Below are 26,109 nucleotides of genomic sequence, written 5' to 3'. Positions count from 1 at the left end.
AGAATTATCATAATTTCATCTGTATGGGGCCTTCCTGGAAGATCTTCCCCAAAAGCTTGTCCTTATTTCACTTGACTCAGAACTCCCCCAGTGTCAAATCTACTACCAGAGGGATGCCACTGAAACCACTTACAAGCAAATGTTTTCATTTCTTCTGCCTTAAGGCAGTGGTAACACTTGGAGCAAACATTGGGCTAACCAAAAAGTTTGAGAGGAAAAGCTGGGGAATGAACTGTACATAAGTAATTTGAAAAGCACTGACATTTTTCTTGGAATCTAGAAGGTTGCCTGCATACCCAGAGCTATGTGAATACTGAGGAAAGACCTAGAAAGCCTAGGCCTTCCTTTCCTTCTTACTGACTTTGAACCTTGACACAAGCAGGAAATGGATACTAAGGGAGAGTCGTAAACTGCATGGCTGAATGTTGATGACATACCCCAAACTACACACATAATCATTCTCCAATCATTAGATGATCGCTGAGCTAAGAAAAAAAGGTACTTTAGTGGTCCCAAATGAAAAGAATATAGACTTAACAGAATTAGTTTTTAAAAGTCACTAAAAAAGCAGAGATAATAAATACAATGAGCAGCAACTGACAGCAGACCCTGGAGAGGGCAAGAAGGTGATTTCCAGAATTGCCATGTTACAGTATTCAAAATGCACAGTTTACAACAAAAATATAAGGTCTGCAAATTAAAAAAAAAAAATAAGTATAGCCCATTTACCAAAAAAAAAAAAAAAAAAAAAAAAAGATGAAGCCCAGGTGTTAGACTAAGTAGAAAAAAACTTTAAATAAGATAAATCACATACAATGAAAGAGCTAAAGGAAACCATGTCTAAAGAATGAAAGTGTAATAATGATGTCTCACCAGACAGAGAATATTAACTCAATAGATAGAAATTCTAAAAAGTAAACAATTGGAAGTTTTCTAATTCAGAAGTTCCAAAACAAAATAAAAATTTATTACAGGAGTTTAACAGATTTAAGAAGTCAGAAGAATCAGTGAATTCAGAAATAGGTCAATTATTAAGTCTGAGCTATAGAAAGGAAAAGAAATGAAAAATAACCAAAGCCTAAGACACCTGAGGCATATTATCAAGCTTGTCAATATATGCATATAAATATAACCATAGTAATCATAGTCACAGAAGAAAGGAGAGAGACAAATGTGTTGAAAATATCTGAAGAAATAATGGCCAAAACCTTTCAAATTTAATGAATAACAGAAATCAAGACATTCAAGAAACTCAGTAAACTAGCAATAGAATAAACTTAGAGACCCACAAATAAACACAACAGAATCAAATTAGAACGATAAAGACATAATCTTGAAACCAGTTAGAGAAAAGTGATGCCTCATGTAAAAGGGACTCTCAATGTGACTAACAGCTAACAAATTATCAGAAAACATGGAGTCCGGGAGACAACAGGATATCGTATTCAAAGTGTCAAAAAGATTTTCAAGCAAGAATTCTATATCCATAAAAACTATGCTTCAAGGGAGCTCTTGCTGTGGTGCAGTGGGTGAAGGATCCTACTGAAGTGGCTTGGGTGCTATGGAGACACAAATTCAATCCCCAGCTTGGTGCAGTGGGTCATGGATCCAATGTTACTGAAGCTATGGCATATGTTGCAGCTGTGGCTCATATTCCATCCCTGGCCCAGGAATTTTATATGCCACATGTGTAGAAAACAAAACAAAACAAAACCCTCCCTGCAAAAACAAACAAAAATCCTAAACAACAAAAACTACATTTCAAAAATTAAGATAGTTCCATATAAAGAAAATTTGAGTGAGTTCTGTCAACAGTAGAACTGCCACACAAAAAATGCTAAAGAAAACCATTCAGTGTGAAATGAAGGACACTAGCCAGTAAGTCTTAACCACTGGAGGAAATAAAAAATAAGTGTATATAAAAGATAGTATAAATGTATATTTTTGTTACTCTTTATTTCTATCTGATTTGAAAGACAACTTCACAAATCAATAATTTTACATCTGTACTGATGGGCATACAAAGCATAAAGATGTTAATTTGTGTTACAGCATAGAGAAGGGGATGGAGCTATAAAGGAGCAATTTTTCATATTCTCATAATATTTCTAGTTTGTATTAAATTAAACTAGATTGTTATACATTTTAATACCCAAGAGCAAACACTAAGAAAATGACTCAAATACATATAGTAAAAGAAAGAGCAAAGGAATGAAAATGGTACATTAGAAAATAATCTGACACAAAAGAAGGAAGTAATGGAGAAACTGAGGAACAAAAAGATAAAATAGAGAAAACAAATATAAAATGGCAGAGGTAACTTTTCCTTTATGAGGAATTAATTCATATGTGAATAGATTAAATTTATCAGTTAAAAATTCAGAAATTGGCTGAATGGAAAAAATAAAAAATAAATGTGATCCAACTATATGACGTGCTGTCTACCAGAAACTAACTTTAAAGATACAAGTACGGGTAAAATAGAAGGATGGATAAAAGATATAACAACAAAAAAAGAGAGCGAGCTTGCTTGTCCACACTAACAGACAAAACAGATTTTGAAACAAATATTTCAAGAGACAAAACATAATGATACATAATAATAATAAATAATAAAAAATAAAAAAATAATCAATCAAGAAGATATAACAATTATAAGTATATATGCACCTACCAAAAGAGCCTAAAAACACACAAATCATAAATTGACAAAACTGAAGGGAGAAATTAACAGTCCAAAAATAATAGTTGCAGAGTTCATTGCCCCACTTTCTTTTTGTTTAATTTTTAATTTTTTAATTTTTAAAAGTTTTTATTTTTTTAAAATTTGATTAGAGTATAGCTGACTTACAATATTGAGTTAGTTGCAGGTATACAGCAAAATGAATCAATTTTTTTTTTTAAGGGTCACACCCATGGCATATGGAAGCTCCTAGGTTAGAGGTTGAATTGGAGCTACAGTTGCTGGCCTTCACCACAGCCACAGCAATGCAGGATCCGAGCCATGTCTGTGACATACACCACAGTTCACAGCAACGCCAGCTCATCTACCCATTGAGTGAGGCCAGAGATCAAATCCACATCTTCATGGATACCAGTCAGATTCAATTCTGCTGTGCCACAAGAGGAACTCCCTGAATCCATTTTTTACATATATATTTTTTTTTCATTCTTTTTCAGATACTTTTCCCATATAGGTAGTGGCCCACTTTGTTTTTTTTAGGGTTGCACTTTTGGCATGTAAAAATTCCCAGGCTAGGCATAGAATCAGAGCTGGAGCTGCCAGCCTTAACCCATCAAGTGAGGTCAGGGATTGAACCTGCATCCTCATGGATACCAGTCAGGTTTATAACCCACTGAGCCTGACAGCAACTCCTATAGTATCCCACTGTCAATAATGGCTTGAACTAGACAGGAGATCTCAAGGAAACAAAAAATTTTAACATCAGTATAAGGCAACCATATCTAGCAAACATCTCTGGAGTACTCCACCCAACAAAAACAGATTGCACATTCTTCTCAAGTGTACGTGGAACATTCTTTAGGAAAATAATACATTAGGCCACAAACAAATCTCAATAATTTCAAGATTAGAATCATACAATGCTTGTTCTCTTATGACAATGGAATGAAATTTGAAATCAATAACAGAAGAAATTTTAAAAATTTACAAATATGTAGAAATTAAATAAGAACTTCTAAATAACCATTGGGTCAAAGAAGAAATCACAAGAGAAATTACAAAATATTTTAGAATTAATATAAATGAAAATACTATGTACCATAACTTGTGGGATACAACAAGCGCATTTCTCAAAGAGAAATTTATGGCTGTAATGCCTACTTTATTTTTTTTAAGATCTCAAATTAATTACCTGACTTTCTACCTTAAAAACTAAAAAAAAGGTGCGTATGCAACCCAAAGAATAAAAAAGGAATTAATAAAAATTAGAACAGAGCTAAGTGGAATAGAGAAAAGAAATAACAATAGACAACCAGCACACAACCATAAGTCGGGTTTTGAAAAGGTCAACAAAATTGTCAAGTCTAGTTAGACTGATCAAGGGAAAAGAGAAGATCAAAATTTTAAATTAGGAAATAAGAGGGGATATTACTGATGATGTTTTAGAAATTTAAAAAAAAATTATAAGGGAATCTGTTGTGAACAATTGTGTGCTAAAAAATTATATAATATGGCTTAATTCCTCAAAACAAAAATTTAACAAAACTGACTTAAGAGTCTGACTAAATCTATAACAAGTAAAGCCATGAAGTGAGTAATCAAAAAAATCAATAAATAAAAGCCTAAGCCCAGCTGGCTTTGCTGGGAAATTCTGCCAAACACTGAAAGAAGAATTAACACCATTCTTTCTCAAACTCTTGGAAAAAAAACAGGTGAGGGAACTTCTAACTCATTCTATGGAGTCATTTTGCCAAGATGCCAAAATCAGACAAAGAAATCACAAGGGAGGAAAAAACAATCTGCAGATCATAAGTATATCTTATGAATATAGATGTAAATATCCTTAACTAGAAACTAAAAAGCTGAAACCAGCCACATATAAAAAGGATTGCACACTGTGACCAAGTAGAATTTACCTGAGAAACATAAGATTGATTCAACATACAAAAACAATTAATGTAATACCAAACACATTTATGAAATCTGGAAAAAGCATACAATCATCTCAATAGAGTCTGAAAAACAGTATGAAACATCCTTTCATGATAAGAAACAGTCAGTAAACTAGCAATAAAAAAGTTTTTCAACCCAATAAGCAGATATAAGAAAAGCACACAGCTAACATCATACATAGAAGTGAAAGATTAAAAGCTTTTGCAATAACGTCAGGAATAAGACAAGAATATCTGCTTTCATCAATTCTGTTCAACATCATACTACGGGTTTTAGCCAGGACAATAAGGCAAGAAAAATAAAAGGCATCTAATTTGTAAAAGAAGTAAAACTCTTTGAAGATCATACATTATTATACATAGAAAATTTTAGAAAAACACATAAAAGCTATTAGAACTAGTACATTCAGCAAAGCTTCAGAGTACAGGATCAACATAAAAATATCAGTTTTGTGTCTATACACTAGCATTGAACAATCAAAAGGAAATTAGATTGCTTTGGGTAGTATGGGCCATTTTTACAATATTAACTCTTCCAACCCAGGAGCATGGAATATCTTTCCATTTTTTGGAATCCTCTTTAACTTTCCTGATTAATGTTTTATAGTTCTTAGCATGTTAGTCTTTCACATCCTTGGTCAGCTTTATCCCAGGTATTTGGTGTTTTTTGGGTGTGATTTTAAAAGTTATTGTATTTTTATTTTTCCTTTTCTAATATTTCATTGTTAGTATACAGAAATGCCACTGATTTCTTAATGTTAATCTTGTATCCTTCTACTTTGCTGAATTTGTCGATTGATCAGTTGAGTAGTTTTTGTGTGCAGTCCTTAGGGTTTTCTGTATATATAGTATCATGTCATCTGTATAGAGTGATAATTTTACCTCATCTCTTCCAATTTGGATACTTTTTTATTTCTTTTGTTTGTCTGATTGCTATGGCTAGGATTTCCAATACTATGTTCAATAAAAGTGGTAAGATTGGGCATCCTTGTCTTATTCCAGATTTTAGTGGGAAGGCTTTCAGCTTTTCTCCATGGAGTATTTTATTTGCTGTGGGTTTGTCATAAATGGCTTTTATTATGTTAAGGTATGTTCCCTCTATACCCACTTTGGTAAGAGTTTTTACAATGAATGTATGTTGGACTTCATGAAATGCTTTTTCTGCATCTATTGAGATGATCATGTGGTTTTTGACTTTTCTTTTGTTAATGTGGTGAATGACATTGATTGATTTGCATATGTGGAACCATCTTTGTGAACCTGGGATGAGTCCCACTTGGTCGTGGTGTATGATCTTTTTTATATGTTGTTGGATTTGGTTGGCTAAAATTTTGTTGAGAATTTTTGTGTGTATTTTCATCAAAGATATGGCCTATATATACATATTTTTTGGTAGTATCTTTGTCTTATTTTGGTATTAGGGTGATGGTGGCTTCATAGAATGTCTTTGGGCATGTTCCTTATTCTTCAACCTTTTGGACAAGTTTAAGAAGGATGGCTAAAAGTTTTTCTTTGTATGTTTGGTAGAATTCATCTGTGAAACCTTCTGGTTCTGGATTTTTGTTTGAAGAGAGTGGTTTTATGACATATTCAATTTCATTTCTAGTGATTAGTCTCTTCAGTTGATGTATTTCTTCTTGATTCAGTTTTGGCAGTCTGTCAGTCTCTAGAAAGTTGACCCTTCTAGGTTGTCAAATTTGTTGGCATATAATTGTTCATAGTTTATATATTATTTATTTCTGTGGTATCTGTTGAGATTTCTCCTTTTTCATTTCTTTTTTTTTTTTCTCTCTCCTCTCCTTGGTGAGTCTTGGCTGATCTCCTTGTTTATAACGTAGCTTTCCAGTGTGTTGGTTCCTTTTTTCTTTTCATTTCTCCCCCTCAGGAGTGCTAGTCCCATTTTGATTATTTTTCAGTCTCTCTCTCTCCCTCTTTTTTTTGTTCTGTGGAGGATTTCTTGCCCTTTTTGGAGTTTTAAGTTCTTCTGCCAGTGTTCAGTAGATGTTCTATGTAAATCGTTCTACATGTAGATGTGTTTTTTGATGTATTTGTGGGAGAAGGTGAGTGTAATGTCTTATTCCTCTGCCATTTTGATCCTTCTCCTCTGAATTACTAACTCAGTTTAAAAAAAGCTGTTTTATTTATCCTATGGGAAAGTATAAAATAAAATATAAAAATTTCAGTATAAGAATGAACATTTCTTTAACATTTAATTCTCTTTTAATTTAATGTGTCCCCTATGTACATAATTAATTCTCTATTGAATCGATGATAAAACAGGTAATTGTACACATTTTTGACTTGCTGATATTGCAGGTACCTTCTGAGCTATTGCTTTCTTTTTGCTTAACCACTGTGACTTCCCTGACTATAGTCAGAAAAGCTTTATAATAAAAGCAATGAGAATATTTTTAAACCAACAGAAGTATAAAATATTTCTTAAAATTAGTGATTTACACTTGATAAAATTTGTGGTTTAGTTGCTTTATTTTCTGTAGATTCTAAGCTTCATTATGAAAGAAAGTATGCCCTCACAATGCTCGGCAATCCAGGCCTAATTTCATACTTACGTAACTATTCTTAGACTGAAGAACTTCTTAATCATAGTTCTGTTGTGATCATCAGTGTGGATGATTGGTCCATTGCTTAGACTGATTCAGATAAATGAACAAATTAATGCGAGGCTTTGTGTATGATTTTTTAAAAATTAATGTTAATGGGCAGTGGGTCAATTTCAAGTACCTGCTTTCCTCATAGGAAATTCTGTTTCAGTTTCACCACTCTTTCTAACCTCAACTGTACCAAAAAGAAAAAGGGATTTATACAAAAACAAAAAATGAAACCATTTCAGTCATCACTTCAAAAATTATAATAACCATTTATGGTAATTAACTTTGCACTGTTTTCTTTCAGAAGATTTTGGTTTGTTTGCTTTTTTAGTGGCTAGAAAGGGCAGTGAAAGTATCTTTCTAAAAGGAGTATTTCCAATGCTGCTTTGGTGGTATTTGTTGATGTTTTTGCTTCCTGTCTTTCTGCAGGAGTAACAACTGTTCTAACAATGACAACTCTAAGCATCAGTGCCCGGAATTCTCTCCCCAAAGTGGCTTATGCAACTGCCATGGACTGGTTTATTGCTGTTTGTTATGCCTTTGTGTTCTCTGCCCTAATTGAATTTGCAACTGTTAATTACTTCACCAAAAGAGGATGGGCTTGGGATGGGAAGAGTGTAGTAAATGACAAGGTAAGTGAGAACTTCCTTCCCACCATCATTAAAAGGATCCCCCAACATATTTAGCTTGTAGCAGATACTGTTTCTAAAAATTGACCTTAAGAACATTCAAACATGAAAGATTTCTTTTAAAGCATGCTCTTGCCTGAAATCCTTTAGGAGTGCTTCTAATATTACTTCTGTTAAAACCACTTGCTAGTATGTGTTGAGCTCTGCCAGTATGTCAGGCACTGTGCTAAGTTTTCGAATACATTCTCTCATATAATCTTTACAAATTTATAACTAGGGTCTCTGTTAATTCTCTCTCTCTTTTTGCTGATGAAGAAGCTATGGCTTAATGAAGTCTTTGCTTACCCAAGCTCACACAACAGATTGATAAATAAACTTGAACCCAGACCTGCTTGACCATTAAGTTCATGTCCTCAACCACACTCTTTTATAGTAAAAAGATCTGGAAAGGAAAGTTGGCATTAACTTTTCATGCTGGAGAATTTCAGGCCCTATCAGTGGGCTGAGTTACTCTTCACCTACCCCATTTCTGTTTCTTGGATATAAAAGACCTGACAGCACTGCAGTGTCTCCTGTGTTGTATGGAATAAGTATTTAGGTCTTGAAACACCTAGATGTTATAAGTTGCCCATGTAGTCTATAAGAAAAAATTATTTGTTTTATTTTTTTGGAATTATTGGTGTCCATTTTTAGGTTTCAAGTACTGAAGAAAGTGAGAGTTTTGTGCATTGATATAATAGCTGTTTTCTTTCTTAGTCTATCAATTATTATTCATCTACCTTAAGAGGAAGCTTTGGTAAATCACAAAGAGATATAAAGTATTTTAATAATTATAAAAAGCTTTCCATGGAAAAAAGTTTGAATGGGATACCATTCCACTAAAATTGGAATAACATACTTGCTGATTTTCTTGTTTCAACTATTTGAAGATAAATATTTTTTCTAATTTTTATGACCTTATTGCAGTTTAAGTATAAAAACAGTTGATGTAATAGTTTAATAGTTTTCCACTTTTCCCTGAATTTTGTAAACTAGAGAAGTTTTAATAACAGAGCTGATTAATTTCACTTTATAAGCTAGGTTCTGTAAACTGATAGCCAATGAGTAAGTATTAAAGGGACTCATTAATTTTCTATGCATAACGTCTAGGTAATTTTGCCATTTTCATTACAATTTATTATTGATTTATGTTCTCATTCCCCATATAGTATACTCTTTTTTCATTGCTATCCATGTAATTACTTCTTTTTAGTTATATTAGTTACACATGCATTTTTCATACTAGTTTTTGAAAATAAAATGCTTTGTAAATATGTCATGAAAAAAAAAATGCCCCATGTAGAAATATACTGATATATGTTTTCTTAATGCCCTGAGGGTACCAATCAAATTGTCATTGCGATTTGGCATATCAAATAATATGCCTTGTCAACCCCTGAACTTGGAAAATAGAAGTACCTATAAATACAAAATCACATTGTTGATAATGCATTCTAAAAGGAATAACCTACTACTGTCAAATACTGGATTTAAATCTAACCCACATAGAAGATCACAAAGAGAGAAGATATACCTAGGTTGAAATCATTTCTGTTCCAACCTAATTTGCAGGGGAACAACTAACAGAGTTTTTATTATTTCAGTTCTCAGTGGTTCAAGTTCAGGAATTAAGTTAAAGGGACCATTACATCAGGCATGCTGCTAGTTCTTAATCACTCTTCCATAGCTAGAATGCCAAGGCACTTAGTAGGTGGTGCCAGGCATTTAGTAGGCATTTCAGAAAGTTTTTTAGAATAAAAGAATAAAGGAGTTTCTGATATTAAACCTGGCAGTATAATAGCAGTGAGAAGACTTTTTTGCCTTTATGGAAAGTCTTTTAAAACTTTACAGTGGTGAATTTGTCAATGGGTACTCAATCTAGTTGTATGATTCAAATGGATTTTGGGAAGCGTTTCCTATTTCAGAGCAATTTATATCTGCTTTAGTTTTCCTTAGATTTAATTTTTAAATAGAAAACAATAATTTTCCTGAAATACAAAGTTTTTATCCATAGGCCAAATTGGCATCTTTTCAGTTTAACAAGACTGGCAGAAGTCCTCTTCTTTGAGGTTAGTAAACCTGAGAAATGCACTTAAATTATCTGTCAATACAAAGCGGTTATAATAAGTTTCTAATGGTTTGTTACCTGGCAAATATTAATTTGTCTCATAAAAATAATCACTCAGATTTATATTAATATTATATGTTTGAAAAAAGAAATATGTATTTAACATACAGCTTATATGTAGATTATTCTCTGATGATCTTCAAAGTTAGTTTTTGCAAATAAATAAGTAAATCCACTCACTTCATATGCAAGCCACATTTGAGCCCTCTATTAGAAGCCCACTTCGCCCTGTGATCTTGCACAAGTTATACACTGCTTTTGGCCTCAGGTGTGAAATTAGACACAAAACTTTATCATTCTAAAAATGTAGGGCCAGATAAAATAATACAACTTCAAATTTTTATGTCCTTACATATATGAACGTTTCTATTTATGCAGCCTCCCAAGTTCTTCTGGTACCTTCTTTTATACCCAGTGTTCTTCCATTTGCTCAGGACTAAATTCTTCCACTCCATCTCTTGATCCCTTTTCTTCTTGTTCTTCTTTCAATTTTGAAGCAATCAGTTATTATTTTCTTCTCTTATTTATTTAAAGCCATCTTTTCCTTTTCAACCAACTCCTTCTTTTAAGTTTTGAAAATCCTTAATATGCTTAATTTACCATGAGGCAAAACCAAAATTCTCTTCAGATTCTGTGTCACCCCTTTGCCCATCCTCAGATTCCACCCTCTTTTTCCATTCAAGTTTTTCAAAAGCCTTGCTCACCATATCTGTGTTCTCACTTTTAGTTTAATTCTCAGCTCACTGTAATCAGATTACCTTTTCATTTGTTGTCCTGTAACTGAAGGACACCAATAATCTCCACACTTTCAGATCAGATAATTTTCTGTTTTTCTCAAGGGATCCCCAGTGAACACATTGAATACTGTTATGCTCCAGAACTTCATTTCAGGTCCTACTCAGCAACTTTTTCCTTCCTTCAGGCCTTTAAAACATACCTTAGAGTATCAACTTCCTTCTTCAAATCCTGGCAGTTGCCACTATTCATTCTCTTCTTTGAAATGCTTTGCCTGAGTTTAGAGTAGATCCAGTCTCCCTAGCATCTGCTCTTGTTTTTCCCCAAAGCCAGTCCCTTAAATTTACTTTAGATTTTTGTTTCTAATATCACTATATGACTCTCACTTTAAGCATATTACTGACAACACCTGGAGGAATGTCTGCAACATTAAGCACACTATCCATCATTTATTGTCTCCAAATACGTAAAACCTACTCATCCTTAGCAAAACAGCAATCCTCAGAAAATTTCAGAAAACTTGTTTCCCCCACCCCCAAGTGTGTATAGTACCCTGCTCTTTTGCATTTAATTCTTTATCACAGTTTGTAATTGCATGTTTACATCACGACGCCTTCACTGATCATAACAACGGCCGTGTTTATTTTAATAAATAATTTATCTTTGGCCCTTTGCACAGGGTTTCGTATATATTAGTTGCTCAATAAATATGGTAGGAATGAAGTATAACCCAATCACATTTACAGTCCATACCTTTATCTTACCTTCCACAGTTATTATCTACAAATAAACTCCATGTCTCTCTTTTAACTTCCAGGTTCATATATCCAACCTGTTCCCTAGGCACTTCTGCATGAATATAACATTTCAGTCTTCACACATCTTTTTAAAAAGGTGAAAGAAACAACAAACACAATCTCCTAAACTGATTTGATATCTCTTTCCTGCCCATGCCTGCTTTTTTGGTTTTTGTTTTTTCATGTATTCCTCAGTTCCTGGCAAACCCTAATCTCAATACCAACAGCTTGGAAGTATCCCTTAAGATCTAACCAGTCATTGAATGGTGTCCGTTTTCTTAGCCCTATGTCATAGACCATGCTTTTGCCATCTCTCATTATTGTGAGTCTCTTTATTGTTCATTATTGCTAATCATGTCTCCCTTCATCCATCCTCTACAGTAGTGCCCGAGTTACTTTCTAAGAAATCTGATCATTTAGTTTTTCAGCTCTTTAATGAACTGTTGAAAGCAATTCTTCAAGCAGCTCAGCTAACATGATCCAAATATATAGCTTTCTCGTATATTTGTTTACACAATGAATAATGAGAAAAATATTTTTTGTTATTTATTGTGAACTTATTTACTGCTATGTGCCTGGGAATATCTCCATGTTAGAAATGAAGACATATAAGTTTAGTCAAGTAAAGTTACTTGCTCAGGATCACACAACTGCTAAGTGGTGCATCCAAGACTGAACTGAATAAGATCTAAGGTCCATGATCACATTCTTCCTCTAGCCATTAAAAACACCCCTAAATATCCATGCCTCTTCACATCTCCATGATGTTAGATGACCTAATCCCTCTTCCTAAATGTTCTCCCCTTCCTTCCCTAATTGAGGAACTACTTATTCCTTAAGATCTATCCAACTGAATCTAATGGCCACTCTGCCCCATAATGTTTCTACAGTACTTGATTTCTTCTGTGTAACTTTTTTATGTAATACTTTTATAATTAAATCTGTTTCTAACAGTAGGTTAATAGTCTAAGAAGGTAGTAGTTGTGTCTTATTATTTCTCTGTCACTTCTTAGTATAGCATTTAGCACATAGTTTATTTGAACTGAATTTTCAAAAATAACTTTAATCTCTTGAGATTGTTTTATTTCTAAATCTGAGCCAATGGGTCTACACTTGCCAAGAAAAGCATATTTTCTGGAAAGACACTATATATTAAATTACTTAGGAGTTCCCGTCGTGGCGCAGTGGTTAACGAATCCGACTAGGAACCATGAGGTTGCGGGTTCGGTCCCTGCCCTTGCTCAGTGGGTTAAAGATCCGGCGTTGCCGTGAGCTGTGCTGTAGGTTGCAGATGCGGCTCGGATCCCGTGTTGCTGTGGCTCTGGCGTAGGCCGGTGGCTACAGCTCCGATTCAACCCCTAGCCTGGGAACCTCCATATGCCGCGGGAGCGGCCCAAGAAATAGCAACAACAACAACAACAACAACAACAACAACAACAAAAAGACAAAAGACAAAAAAAAAAAAAAATTACTTAAAACACAGACATAGGACCATAATATCCAAACTAACATAAAATGTGCCATTGTTGTGTGATTTCACTCCATACAATTCATAGAAAACATCACATTTTAAGTGTTTTTATTCTGTTTTTTTTTTTTTTTTCATTTTGCATTTTTAACACACTGCCTTGTTCCAAAAGCATTTCAGGCAGTTTACCAGAAGAATTCATGTACTTACATTATCATAATAAAATATAAATAGAAGTAGAAAATCAGGATGAAGGAAAATAGATTATGAATATATCTGTCATTTGGGCCAGAACATTAGCTTTAGTCCATAGCTAGAGTAGCTAAGATTCAAATTCTGAGCTTCTTGGCTATGAGAGTTAACTATGGGGGGTGGGAGGACTTATTTTTCTTTAAAAAATGAAAGTATACATTTCCTCAGGAAAAAAAAAAAAAAGATTTTCCTACACAGAATTCTCTTTTTTTAAACAATATCATATGGGTCTTATATTAGGGAAAAGCTGGGTGCTATGCAAGTAATGTCAATATTTTCCCAATAAACGCAGTAATGGATTTCATATTGATGTTTCTTGTAGTCCCCTTCAATAAAAGCTGAAGGCATTACATTAACATACAACTCAGTGAAGGCAATTCTTCAAGGAGCTAAGCTAATATGGTCCAAGTATATAGCTTTCTCATGGCCCAGTTTAATCCAAGGAAAGACTTTAGAGTACTTAGAGAAGTGGATGGACTGTATAACCTTCAAACAATCTTCTGTAAGTATCACTTTTCTCAGTCAGGATGCTTAGCTGACAGACAGTTAACAATAGCATTATCTGGCCAGGGAGCATGTTGTTTTTTTACAAAGTAATGGGCTTTCTCGTAGCCACAATGACTGTAAAAAAGCAACATGGTATGTAGAAATAGCATAGATTTGCCACTTTGGAAACCTGGAGTTTTCTCTAAAACGGTTATATTTAGTGTTATATTTATGAGAACACTATTTCCTTATTCTAAGGGACAATCTCTAAGATTCTTTTCAACGCTGAAACTATGTGATTGTTATTTTTATTTATGTGCATGTCACTTCACCACTAGGCATCTAAATTTTAGCTGGAGCATTTGTTCAACTTATTAACACATCATTTTATCTAATACTCTAAGAAAGCCAAGATCAGTTCGCCAAGATGATATAGAACATTTTAATTTTCGTACTCAGGAAATTTCCAGACTCGAAATTTTAACTATATATTTGGACATTCTAAAATAATAGACTCAATATTCTGAATCTTATAAAATGCCGTTGAAAAACAAAGTTTAATTAGTATGGGTTATATTTCCTTTTCATTCCACGTAAGTAATGGCATCAAGAGATTCCATAGCAGCATAGTTTTACATTTTCCCCAGATAATGTATAAACATAAATCATTTACTGTTTTAGTGTATAGTCATATTTTCCTGCTTCCCTCTTACACATCTCAGTCACAAGTAAAACAATGTCCACAAACATGTGGAAGTTCCACAGCATTATTTTTCAGTAGAGCTTATTTTATTATTTCCCAGCCTCCTATATCTATAGATGGTGAAATTGAGGACTTTCAGGATAATTATATAAAATAATTGAAGAACACACTATTGAAGCACAAGAATAAATACTTACTGTATTCTATACAATACTTAATATGTTTATATACATCACATATATATTATCATATTAATCATTCTAGTAAATGTCTTTCATTTATTATGAAGTGAACATTTTCTGAGTCTGTGCTATTCAGGAACTATGCTAGGAGCTCTGCATTACACATTCTGTGCTTTCAAGGAGCTTACAATCAAGTGGGGAAAAAAGAAGTGAGAAAAATTATGTGCCACTATAGAGACAAGCACTAAGGTTTGTGAAGACACATGGGGGATGCTTATTGCAGTAGGAAGTGATGTCTCAATAGATGTGACTGAGCTGAGTCAGTGCAAAATGGATCTGACTAGGGACCAGAGTGGCTTGACCAGGTGTCAGTTCCTGGCTCAACTGTGGTATCATCCACAGGTTAAGGAATACAGGAGAGTGTACAGATTTAGGATGGAAGTGAAAGTAACCTGCATTTATTTCTGGATGTTTTATGTTTTAAGTACCTGTGGGATATGTAAGTGGAGAAGTCTAGTGAAATATGCTGGGTAAGAATTCTGGTGAGAGATGTTTCAGTCATCCCTTGTTTGGTAGCAAGAGCCATAAGCGTCACTTAAAATTAATAGAAATTAGCAGTGCCAGTTTTCCTTCACCTCCCCCATTCTCCTTCTATTGATTTCATTCTTCATATTTAAACAGTGTTTTCTTTACTTACATTTTCAGCTGTGTCTGGCCTTATTCTTCAAAAGTGGCTTTCCTAAGAAGCTTAAAGTTGAAATATGGAATGATAAAATTAGACTACGAGAAATTAGGTACCACAAGCTATCAGAGCTTGCTTAGTTCTCAAAAGAAACTTTATATAGGGACATGGGCACCCCCCCAAAAAAAAAAATCTTGGGGCAATGAGTACTGTTAATACAACAATAGATGTCACTGTACTATTTCTTTTCAAGGATCTCAGGATATGAGCGTAAGCCAGGGATTGCGCTAAATAAAGTAAAATTGGTCTATTGGGGTCAAAATCCTGTTGCCCAAGCAGTCAGCCTGCTGATGGTCTGGCTTGATCAGAGACTTGAATGATATTCAAAGACTTTATAACATAGTATCTATTAAGTTAGTTCTTTTTAGTAGAAGTTAGTCATGAATAGATAAGGTGAAATCTATTAGTAATAGCCTAGAGTATGGATATTTTGGGTACTATTACTCGCAGATCTATGTCTTACAAGTCACAGTAATAGAATATATTGTGGGGACTTAATCTGTATACTCTACTTAGAAGATCTCAGAATTAAACTATGCATTATTTGAAGTCAGTTCTGAATTCAATATTATTTTTTTTTCTATACTCATGATGTTAATTTTAAATGAATAGGAGGAATTTCTTTTACTGTAGATTTGTAGTAATTATTCTCAGATAGACTGAGGGGGAGTTATTTTATCTTTAAAACAAGATGTTATAAGATTCTGAGTCAGAAAGGCTTTCCTGGGCTATGGCTAGGAACTGAGGTTGAGTCCCATGGGGGCGCCTGTTATGATTTGTTAGTGCCTCTGCCCTTCATTCGATAGACTGGTAAGAAACTACAGATGCCATTCACTGGTTTTTGGCTAGAGATAGTTGTCATTCATTGCTGTTGTACTTTCCTTGCTACTGGTTTTGAAATACTCAAGTTTCAAAGTTCTAAGGGAACATTCTAACCCCAAAGCCATCATCACTACTTATTATATTGTCCAACAGTGGCTGGGTTAAAACAACACCACCATATAAGTATAGAGGATTGATGCTTGGCTGATATAGACTGGTACAGCCCTTCTGGGTATTTACAGCTGATGTCCATTCGGACAGTTCAGAGTATCTGTTATGATTTGTTAGTGCCTCTGCTCTAGAGTTTGTTAAATATTTTTAGTGTCACCTGTACATTTAGGTATAATCGAATGGTATTCAGTTGGGAAGCAGGAAGGCTGTAATAAGAGTTAGTAGTTTCCATCTATAGATTCTTCTTGCAACAAAGGATATTTTATATTTTAACTTTCTTTGTATAAACCCTATACCATAATTCTGACCCAGGTTGAATGTCCCTCTTCCACAAAGCCATCATTATTTTCTTTGGCCATGCCCATGGCATTTAGAAGTTCCTAGGCCAGGGACTGAACCCATGCCACAGCAGTGACCCAAGCCACTACAGTGATAATACTGGATCCTTAATCCATTGTACCACAAGGGGACTCCCCACAGACCAGTTTCAAGCTTCTCCATGCCATGTTTATGTCTTCTTCCAAAATACAAAGTATATTACCTATACATCTTGTATGCCAGTAATCACTGTCTAGCTTGTATAGCCATCACCACTCTCCCCTAAGAAGTTGTGTTTCTCAGTGTAGTCCAAATATACATTAGTCCATAATTGAAATAATAATCTGTACAGTATATGTTATATACTTTAAGGGTTAAAGAGTCCTTTTTGAAGATTAACCTAGTTTTCAATTGGACTATTTAAGAAAAAGCACTCCCAGGTTTCAAATAGCTTCCTCAGAGATAAAGTCACATCACATGCTGTTTAAAGCAGGGGTTGGGAAGCCATGAACATGTGAATTTGTGTGCTTTTTCAGTCATGGGAGATCTGGTCATGTCACAAAACCTCTTTAGCATCCATTTCTGATTTCCTAACTTGGGGTTACAACATAGAACTTATTTATCCAGTAGTGAAGTTTGTCACCAATGACACTCTTAAGCTTAACACTCAACCTGACACATCCTAGTGCTCAAAAGGTGTGAGCTGTCATTGCTACCAGTTACACACTTGAGGATTACCCTCCATGTGTAACATGACTGAAAAAAAAAAAATCAGTTTTATAGTTTCCATAAAGCTACAAATGGTAACCTCTTATTCCTTGTCCTTTTATGCTCCAGCCAAGTCTGGAAAAATACTTCATCAGCAAGGGAAAGAGGTGAGGGAGTACTAGATGCCAGTGAAGGATAAGAAATTCAAGAAGTGTTTTCAGATCCTATGGGGCTTTTAGAGGCCCCCTGTTAGCTTATTTTACGCAAACATTTTGAAAATTCTTATTCAAAATACTGTCATTAGAAATTCCTTTCTAAACCAATTGGTCCTATAAATCTGTTGATTTACACTATTCATTATTTTAGATAATTCACTGATGGCTCAATTTTGTTTGCATTTAGATAACTAATGGTGCCTTTACATTAGTACAGAATTTCAGATAAACTGTTTTTCAGGTTTAATTAAATACTATTATATAATACTGAATAAATAATTTCATGTTTTGTTAATTTGGCTACCTGTTATGTGCCTCGGGAGGAATCACGGTAAGCTTATAATTGTGAAAAAGACAGAAATAGCACTAGCCTTCATTGAACTTAGTCTAATAAGAAAGGAAGGTGTCAGTCAATCATACAACTAAAGAAAGAATTTACTCATTTTGAAAAATGCCTGGATGGAAGTAAAGTGGGTGCTATGAAAGCAGGGACAACATTAGATAGAATGGGTAGGAAGGCTGTTGTGAGGAAATGACATTTAATCCAAGGCCAAACTATGAGAGGGGATTGATCAGGTGGGAAATGAGATGGAGGGAAGGATTCTAGGATGAGGAAGCAGCATGACCAAAGGCACCAAAGTCCCGTGAACACAAGTTATTTCCAGCAGGACTGGTATATAATGAACATAAAAAGATACCATGGCAAGAAGTGTTGATTGTATTCTAAGTTCCATGAGCTAGTATTGAAGACACTTAAGCAGAGGCGTAACACAGTCTAATTTATGTCTTTAAAAAAATCCCCAGGGGGTATATTTTGTCTAATGATTGGATGAGGTCAAGCTAACTGGGAGAGCACAAAGTGAGAATGAAATTGGTATGTCTCAGCAGAAACACATTGTGGACGAGCTGGGCAAAAATCCAAAACTTTGTGTTTCACTTTCCTTATATGTTTTTAGCATTTATTACACTGCCATCTGTGTATCGTTACAATTTCCTACCGTCAAACTAAAGCCTTACTGTCTGATTTTGATACGAAGGGGAGAAATCCTGTTATCAAGTTAGAGAAATTAATTTTTAAATTCAGAATCTGAGATCATTCACTGTTGATGATCATTCCTTTTGTTAAATTATTTCTACACTTCATTTATTCATTCACTCATTCATTTAACAAATATTTGAGGAACTTGTAAGAGTAAAAAATGTGTCATTTATTAAAGTTGTATTTTTGATTGCCAGTGTTCCATGTAAAGAACAAAAAAAAAAAAAAATGGTTCTCCAGAAAAATGGTACCATTGATTTTACTCTGGGTGTTTCCTCACTGTCATGGTTTTAGGACTGAATAAACTCATTTTATTTATTTCCATAAATTCCTTCTCCCCAGTGGATAATGATGCTTATCAAAATACTTTTCTTCAGAATTTGAACTGGAGTTTGGAAAATGTTAAGAAGCAGTCTCAACCCACATTCTGTTAATTCTTGTATTTTTCAATAGAAAAAAGAAAAAGCCTCTGTCATGATACAGAACAATGCTTATGCCGTGGCTGTTGCCAATTATGCCCCGAATCTTTCAAAAGACCCAGTTCTCTCCACCATCTCCAAGAGTGCAACCACGCCAGAACCCAACAAGAAGCCGGAAAACAAGCCAGCTGAAGCCAAGAAAACCTTCAACAGTGTCAGCAAAATTGATAGAATGTCTAGAATAGTTTTCCCAGTTTTGTTTGGTACATTTAATTTAGTTTACTGGGCTACATATTTAAATAGAGAACCTGTATTAGGGGTCAGTCCTTGAATCTAGACCTAGGTTATCTTGGAATGTATAGCAACAGTAAACCTGGTTTGTTTTGCCATGTACAGTCTGACTAATAACTGCTAATTTGTGAACCAACATGTACAGTATGTATATAGCGACATAGCTTATAGACCTCTAATGGAGACACGCATTTGCTAACTCATGGAACTACAGGCAGAAAGCACCCCTATGCCCAAAAGCCATTGCCTCTTTAAAAGATTTACCCTAGGAACTGATTTAAAGTGGATTTCAGATGACCCGATGTATTTTCTCTTCTGACAGTGATGAAAATGGAGATCCTCTACCCCACTTTATAAACCCTTTTGATTTAGGTCTTAAGTAGGAGTACTTTCTACTGTTGCCTAACTATAATGTAAGATGACATTGTCTTTCCAAAGGAATTCCTCTAAACAACGGAACCTCATATCTCAACATCAGTTCCCTTCCTGAGTGCTCAGAATCCCTGCTACTGTAATTGGAAGCTTAGCATACATCAGAAGAAAAACTAGAGTTTTGAAATCAGCTTTTAATTACTCTGTATAGTATCTATAGCCATGTACATATTACAGCATGACAAATGCAAATAATTATGAATCACCCTGACAAGATGTTCATCATGCCTAGAATTTAATAACTATCGGAATGTCATAGTCAACACATGTTTAGCATCAGAATTTATTTGAAAGTAATAATTCAAATCCTACAGATTATTTTAATCATTGGAAACTACCTTAAATTAAACAAAAATAAGACAATAAATATGTCTTACTCTTTTGAGGTATGTGTTGTATTGAAATTGATCAGCTAAATTTTCTTGGTGCTGGTGACTGGAAAAAGCATCCAGTTTGGCTGCTGTGGAGCAACATTCATATTGGATTAGAAAACTGTGCCAAAAACTCCCACTGATGAGAATTCATAGGTGTCACATGATACAGATGAGCACTTATATGATTCTCTCCTTTCCTGTTTACTGCAAATTCTGCCTTAAGGCTTCTTTTCATCAGGACTCAGAAGCCACTAATTACAAAGGAAAGGGCAGTTAATTGGCACATTTTTCTGTCTTGAAAGCAGCTCTTTCAGATAAGAATTAATGTAAATCTGCTTTTGTAAATTGCAACTTTAAATTTCGCTGACTCAAATTTACAGCTTTGTATACCAGAAGAGGTTTTGGTAAGAGTTGAACATTTTTAAACTAAAACTTTAAAGCATCACCAATGAATTGTGGATTAGTTCACATGTGCAAACACACACACAATTCCACTCAATTAGGATGCACACACAAACATGTAGCTAAATTAAAAAACCACAGTTTTTAATTGTATATTATTACTAATGACTAATGGGTAAAATTCGTTTTTTGTTTAGTATTTTAAAAATATTCTTTATGCCCCAAAACATGTTAATAGAAGTTAATAATTGTGTCTCATGCTAAGATTCAACATTTTTGGCAAACAAAATCCTTTTGACTCACATATACATTAGCAGTTATTAGTTGACTTTTACTAATAGATACACCTTTATGATGGTGTTTTTGTAAAAACATAAGTAGTCAAATAGTGGCATTTCTTGCAGTTTTGTACAGTATTTCAGTATAGTGCATAAACAGGTATGTTCATAAAATCAATAAAAGGAGTATATTATGGAAATAAGCAAAATCACAACAAAACTACTTTTCTTTTGCCTCGTTTAAATTTCATTTTTTCATTTTCTTTGTTTCAGTGTGATTCTATTATGTGCTTTGCATGGTTGTATTAATACCAAGGTCACAAATGCATCTTATTAACAGAATTTGCCGTGAAGACAGCTTTGACCTTAAAAATTCCCTCATAAAAGGTAATCCATAATCCTTAATAAAATAAATTTGTTATATGAGCCATTAAATGTATTTCTTTAATTCCCTTCCAATAACACCTTCGTTGTCATCTAAATAGTTTTTAAAAGTGTACTTTATTCTAACATTGGAATGGAAAATATCCCATTTTCTTACACATTTAAATATAACATAGCTCTTCTGGGTGGTTTAGGGAAGGGTGCAATAATCTAAAATGGAAATCAAGGCTTGAAGGCAAGCAATAAAAATGCTTTGTATGGTATTTATTATTAGATACTTTACAAATATTATTCTTATAAGTTCTGGTTCCCCCTTAATATGTGTATAAATATGTACATATGTAAAAATACTTGTAAATAGCAGTTTCTGTAGGACAACAGAAAAGACTTATCTATACCTTTGGCAAAAGGTTGCAGCTACATTGATGGTATCTGTTGTATTAAAATTTATGGTAGATTGACCTGAAAAATTAACATTATTTTTATTTTTACTTTCAATTGTTAAAGTCTTATTTGAGCCTAAGTAACATCCTGATGGTTGAGATTTTCTGATAACGTGGATCAGGATTTTCTATTATTTCTCTAACTTTGGTATTTCTTTTACACATTTCTTAATCTTTGAAAATTTATATAAATTGAAAGGAACTTTTAGTCTTGCTGGAGAGAGGGAGGATGCTGCATGGAAAAGGATTTTAAATTCTAGAACCAAAGTCTTTAAAATTATTCTCCCTTCCATAAACCATTTTAAAAACACAAAATAACAGTGACATGGATTTATTAAAACAAGATTAATTTTTCAGGAAACATTTTTCACAAACTAACACTGGTCATTTTGGTCCATAATACTATGACTATTTTATGTAGTTGTATATTGACATAAAGAGTAATGGTATGTACAAAATGTAGATAAATACATGTACATATATAGAGATATATTCTCAATATTATATAGCTACTGCTCTGATTAGCTAACATTTATTCAACAAATATTTTTACCTCCTATTATTCACCATGCCATGGGGATGATGTTAATATACTCATATCACACCCACAGAATTTAGTTGAAAATCAAGTGCATCTCATTCCTATACAGACTTAAAATCAAAGACGAAATGTAATATATAAATTCATTTAGAACTGAGAGTTGTTTAATGAGCTATGAGATCATAAGTGTGCTAAGATGGTGGCTGTTTTGCTATTTTCTTCTATTTGTGTTTCTAATTGTTTGAATATAAAAATGGAACTAATATAACCATTTAATTTTTTTAAAAAATTTCAGTGATTTTTAAAATGCCAGTCTCAACTTTAGCAATCTTTTCAGGGATCTCTCTATTTTGAATTTGTCTCAGGTTTGGATAAGTGATCCCCTGGAGCCACATTTCCATTTTTTTTTTAATTGCTCATAGTTTATTTACAAAAGCTCTTTTTAAATAAACTAGCACAGAAGCTAGTGGCTCTTTTCATATTTCTGGTGGAAGGAACTGAACTCTGCCATGATATTAGAGATTCTAGAAGGATACCAAACCTCCAGGGAGTCTTTGGCATGGCCTGTCATCATTCCAATGGGAGGACAAGGAGAGTAGCAAAGTCATGGCTCTTCAAAATCTATTACTATTTTTTTTTCCAAATGCTCCATCCTTGTTACCCTCAGACAATGTCTGTGAACCATCAAAATGTTTTCACTTATTTTGAAATTTGGGACCATATTAATAGGTTTATTATACAGGTTGTTCCTGTTATTACTCTTCTAACATTCCTATAGCCTTCTGCATATTTTTGAAGCAATTCTCAGATTTTTTTTTCATATAAAGAGATTCAGAATTTCAAGGGACTTATGAGTTGAATAATTGCTACCCTGTAGTCTATTTATTTTCCTTTTAATTGAGGTCTTATGGGAACTCTGGGTTTACCTTTTCTAGTCCAGAGTATCCAGAAATGTAAGATTAAAATTGGGGAGAGGTGTAGTTGTTTTTAACACCTGCATCCTTGGGACCAAGAACACTGAATCACAATTACTCATAACAGTGTGGACAAGACAAATTATGATATTTTTCTCTATTGAATTCATGCTTAAAAAATGACATTCATGAGCTCCTTTAGCAGCAGGGTAAGGATCTGGCACTGTCACTACAGCAGCTAGGGTCCCTGCTTTGGTGCAGGTTCGTTCCCTGGCCCAGGAATTTACACATGACATGGGAGTGGCCAAAAAAAAAAAATGAATTTCAGTAGTCAATAAAATTATTAATTTCCATAATATTATGTTATCAACATGTATATGAAAGATACTAATCTTTTCTGTTAATACTTATGGATTCATATTTTCATCAAATACAAAGAAAAATCCAAGACCTCATAGAGGAAAAGTCAAAGAGAAAAACTCACTCAAAAAATGACCCCATTGCTAATTAAACCTAATGAGGCATTCCTCCTATTTAACTAAGAATGATGAGAAATTATACAGAGATATTTAACAGTTATGATTCTATCAAGGTAAGCATTATGATTAAAATATTAGGATTAATGAGTTCGTGTGAAAGAAATTTGGAAAAGGAGATCATCTACTTCTTATGAGAGTTTTGTATCTTTTTCTTGAAAATTCTTATTCAACATGTTTAGATTACTGTTTTCAACCTTATTTAGCAGAAATATTCTATTTCATCTGTTTATATAAAGAACTTTTTCAATAATGTAATTATATACCCCACTTCAAACCCCTCTATGTTGAAATTAATAGATAATATAACAGTTAATATTGCCAATAGGGAAGAACAAGGAACAGATTTAAGTGTCAGTTTATAGTAATTTTCTCAAAGAACTTTTCATAAGGTTTGATTAGAAGTGTCTGTGTATTTTCCAGATATAAAAAAATTTGAGAAATTTATGAAATTGAAACAATTTATTAATGGGCTTCCTTTAAAATGTATCTCTTATTAAACAAGTAATTAATTTAGTCCATAAAGAAATTTTTTCAGTAGATCCAAAAACTCGTTATTTGGAACTTAGTCTTGAGCCATACATATGGTTAGAAATAGCCATCTATAAAAGTATAAACATTTGTCTGATATATTTCTAGTTGGCTCTTTTGAGCCATTAAATTCAACATATCACAATTCTGGTTGTAAGGTAAGACAGAAAAATCTTTCAATTACAGACTTCTTAATAGAAGTTTGTTACAGCCTCCATTAGTTTTAATATCCTGTTGATCATTTGCAATTACTGTCCTGTATATGTCACTGATTAGTTTCATACCTTTTTGAATTGTACAGCAACCAAGAATCCATTTTTTTTTTTTTTTTTTTTTTGGTGAAACTATCTATTCACTAACATTGGTTAGAATTTAGTTTCTGGGAATACATCATATTTTTCTTTTTGGTCTATAGGCGTAATAATGTACAAAAATGTTTAAAATTGATTAGGCACACAAAGTAATAAACACCTCTCTCTTTATTTTCTTTTACTTATTCATTTGTTTAAATTTGACAGTTGTGCTAAGGGTTGGCGAGGTTTTGTTTTTATTTGCCAAAATGTTGGTTTTATAACATTTAAAACCACTGAACTTCAAGGATTATATATTGATTGACTTCATCAATCTCTTGCAAGGTAATATTTATATGAAGAAGTCTAATCTGATATGTATAAATGCCAGCTTTGGGACTGTAAGTGTTAAAATAGCTTGGTTGACATAAAAATTTCAGTTTTTCATGCTTTGTTTTGGAAGACTTACTTTACCACAACTTTTTGCCAAATGTAAGCTTATATCATTGGATAAATAAGAGTACCTCCAATAAAATTGATTTGTGAAAACAAGTGGTATTAGGAAAGCAAAACAAAGCCATTAGACACGGAATTACTTTAGGAGTAATGGCTTCAAGCCCACCTATTTATTTTAAAATATTCAACACAGTAGTTGAAGCCATTGACTGTGTTTTAAACCCAGCATATTATGTGAAGGAGGTTAATGTATGATTTCAAAGGCCTAAATGAAACTGAACTTGGAGCTACAATTTTTGTGAATTCAACATTACCATCCATGGATAAATCCTTGATTGTTGATCTTGGGTGCCTGCTACCATATTTCAGGTTTAATGGTATCTAATATTTGTTAAGATTCTTTTGAGCAGATACAAATTCAGGTTTGGGGTGCTCCAAACTGAGGAATATGACCTTTCATGAAATATTCTACTTAGAGGTGACATGCATGGAAACTTAAAGCTTCATACATGTTGCCAAAGTAGAAAAGTAAAAACCAAAAAAGAATGAAATGGTTTCCCCTTGCTACACATTAATAATAAAATTACATGCCTAGAGAATGTATGATAAAGCTCCAACACTAAATTTTTTGTATTCATTATTTGAAATTTTCTGGGTAAGAGTATGCTTGAATGGTAGGTATTCTGGTTTGAGAAAATCATTCTGGAGCTAATAATATTTGTAATTTGTGACCTTGTTGTAATTGGGAAAAGTCATTATTTTTTATGTATGTAAGATAATTTGACCTTTATTGAATGTGTCAGTATGCTTGCTGTTTAAAAATTCCTAATTTTAATCACATGCAAAATAATGCTAAACATTATCTTTTTGTACTTATTAAAATTAATTTAAATATACTGGATGTGAACATTGTGTTTTTTGTACTCTAACCATTCACTACATATTTGCTTAAAATAATTGAATTTTTTGTAAATGTGACTTTTTTATTGGGATCTAACACTAATATTTTGTAATAGTTATTTTAAATGTTATTGGTTTCTTGAATTTCTTTTAAAATGAAAAAGTTATGAGGGGTAAGAATAGTCCAAACCTACCCAGAAATTTTAGGAAGGTATCATGAATTGTTAATGTCGATCTCTT

The 26,109-nt window shown here is 33.4% G+C and overlaps 1 protein-coding gene across 6 annotated transcripts in view; it reads left to right on the top strand.

The window, feature by feature from the left end:
- Positions 1–25,865, top strand: part of GABRA2 (gamma-aminobutyric acid type A receptor subunit alpha2) — a 129,524-nt gene extending 103,659 nt beyond the window's left edge. For 3 of the 6 annotated variants that reach the window (XM_013978645.3, XM_005666628.4, XM_013978643.3), the window contains 3 exons: positions 7,674–7,876; positions 13,615–13,794; positions 19,132–25,865. In XM_013978645.3, the coding sequence (XP_013834099.1) occupies positions 7,674–7,876; positions 13,615–13,794; positions 19,132–19,428 (680 nt within the window). In that variant the 3' untranslated portion in view covers positions 19,429–25,865. The remainder of the gene's footprint in view (positions 1–7,673; positions 7,877–13,614; positions 13,795–19,131) is intronic. The other 3 variants (XM_084971940.1, XM_021101165.2, XM_013978644.3) reach the window with 1 other exon arrangement.
- Positions 25,866–26,109: the final 244 nt, after the last annotated feature.

The sequence above is a fragment of the Sus scrofa genome, chromosome 8, assembly GCF_054392235.1.
Source record: "Sus scrofa isolate SSC_HxYL_T2T_F1_AM1 chromosome 8, Sscrofa_HxYL_maternal_Yorkshire_Landrace_v2.0, whole genome shotgun sequence".
NCBI classification, from domain to species: Eukaryota; Metazoa; Chordata; class Mammalia; order Artiodactyla; family Suidae; genus Sus; species Sus scrofa.
Note: the sequence above shows the minus strand (reverse complement) of the source record. Positions and strands in the feature narration are given on the sequence as shown.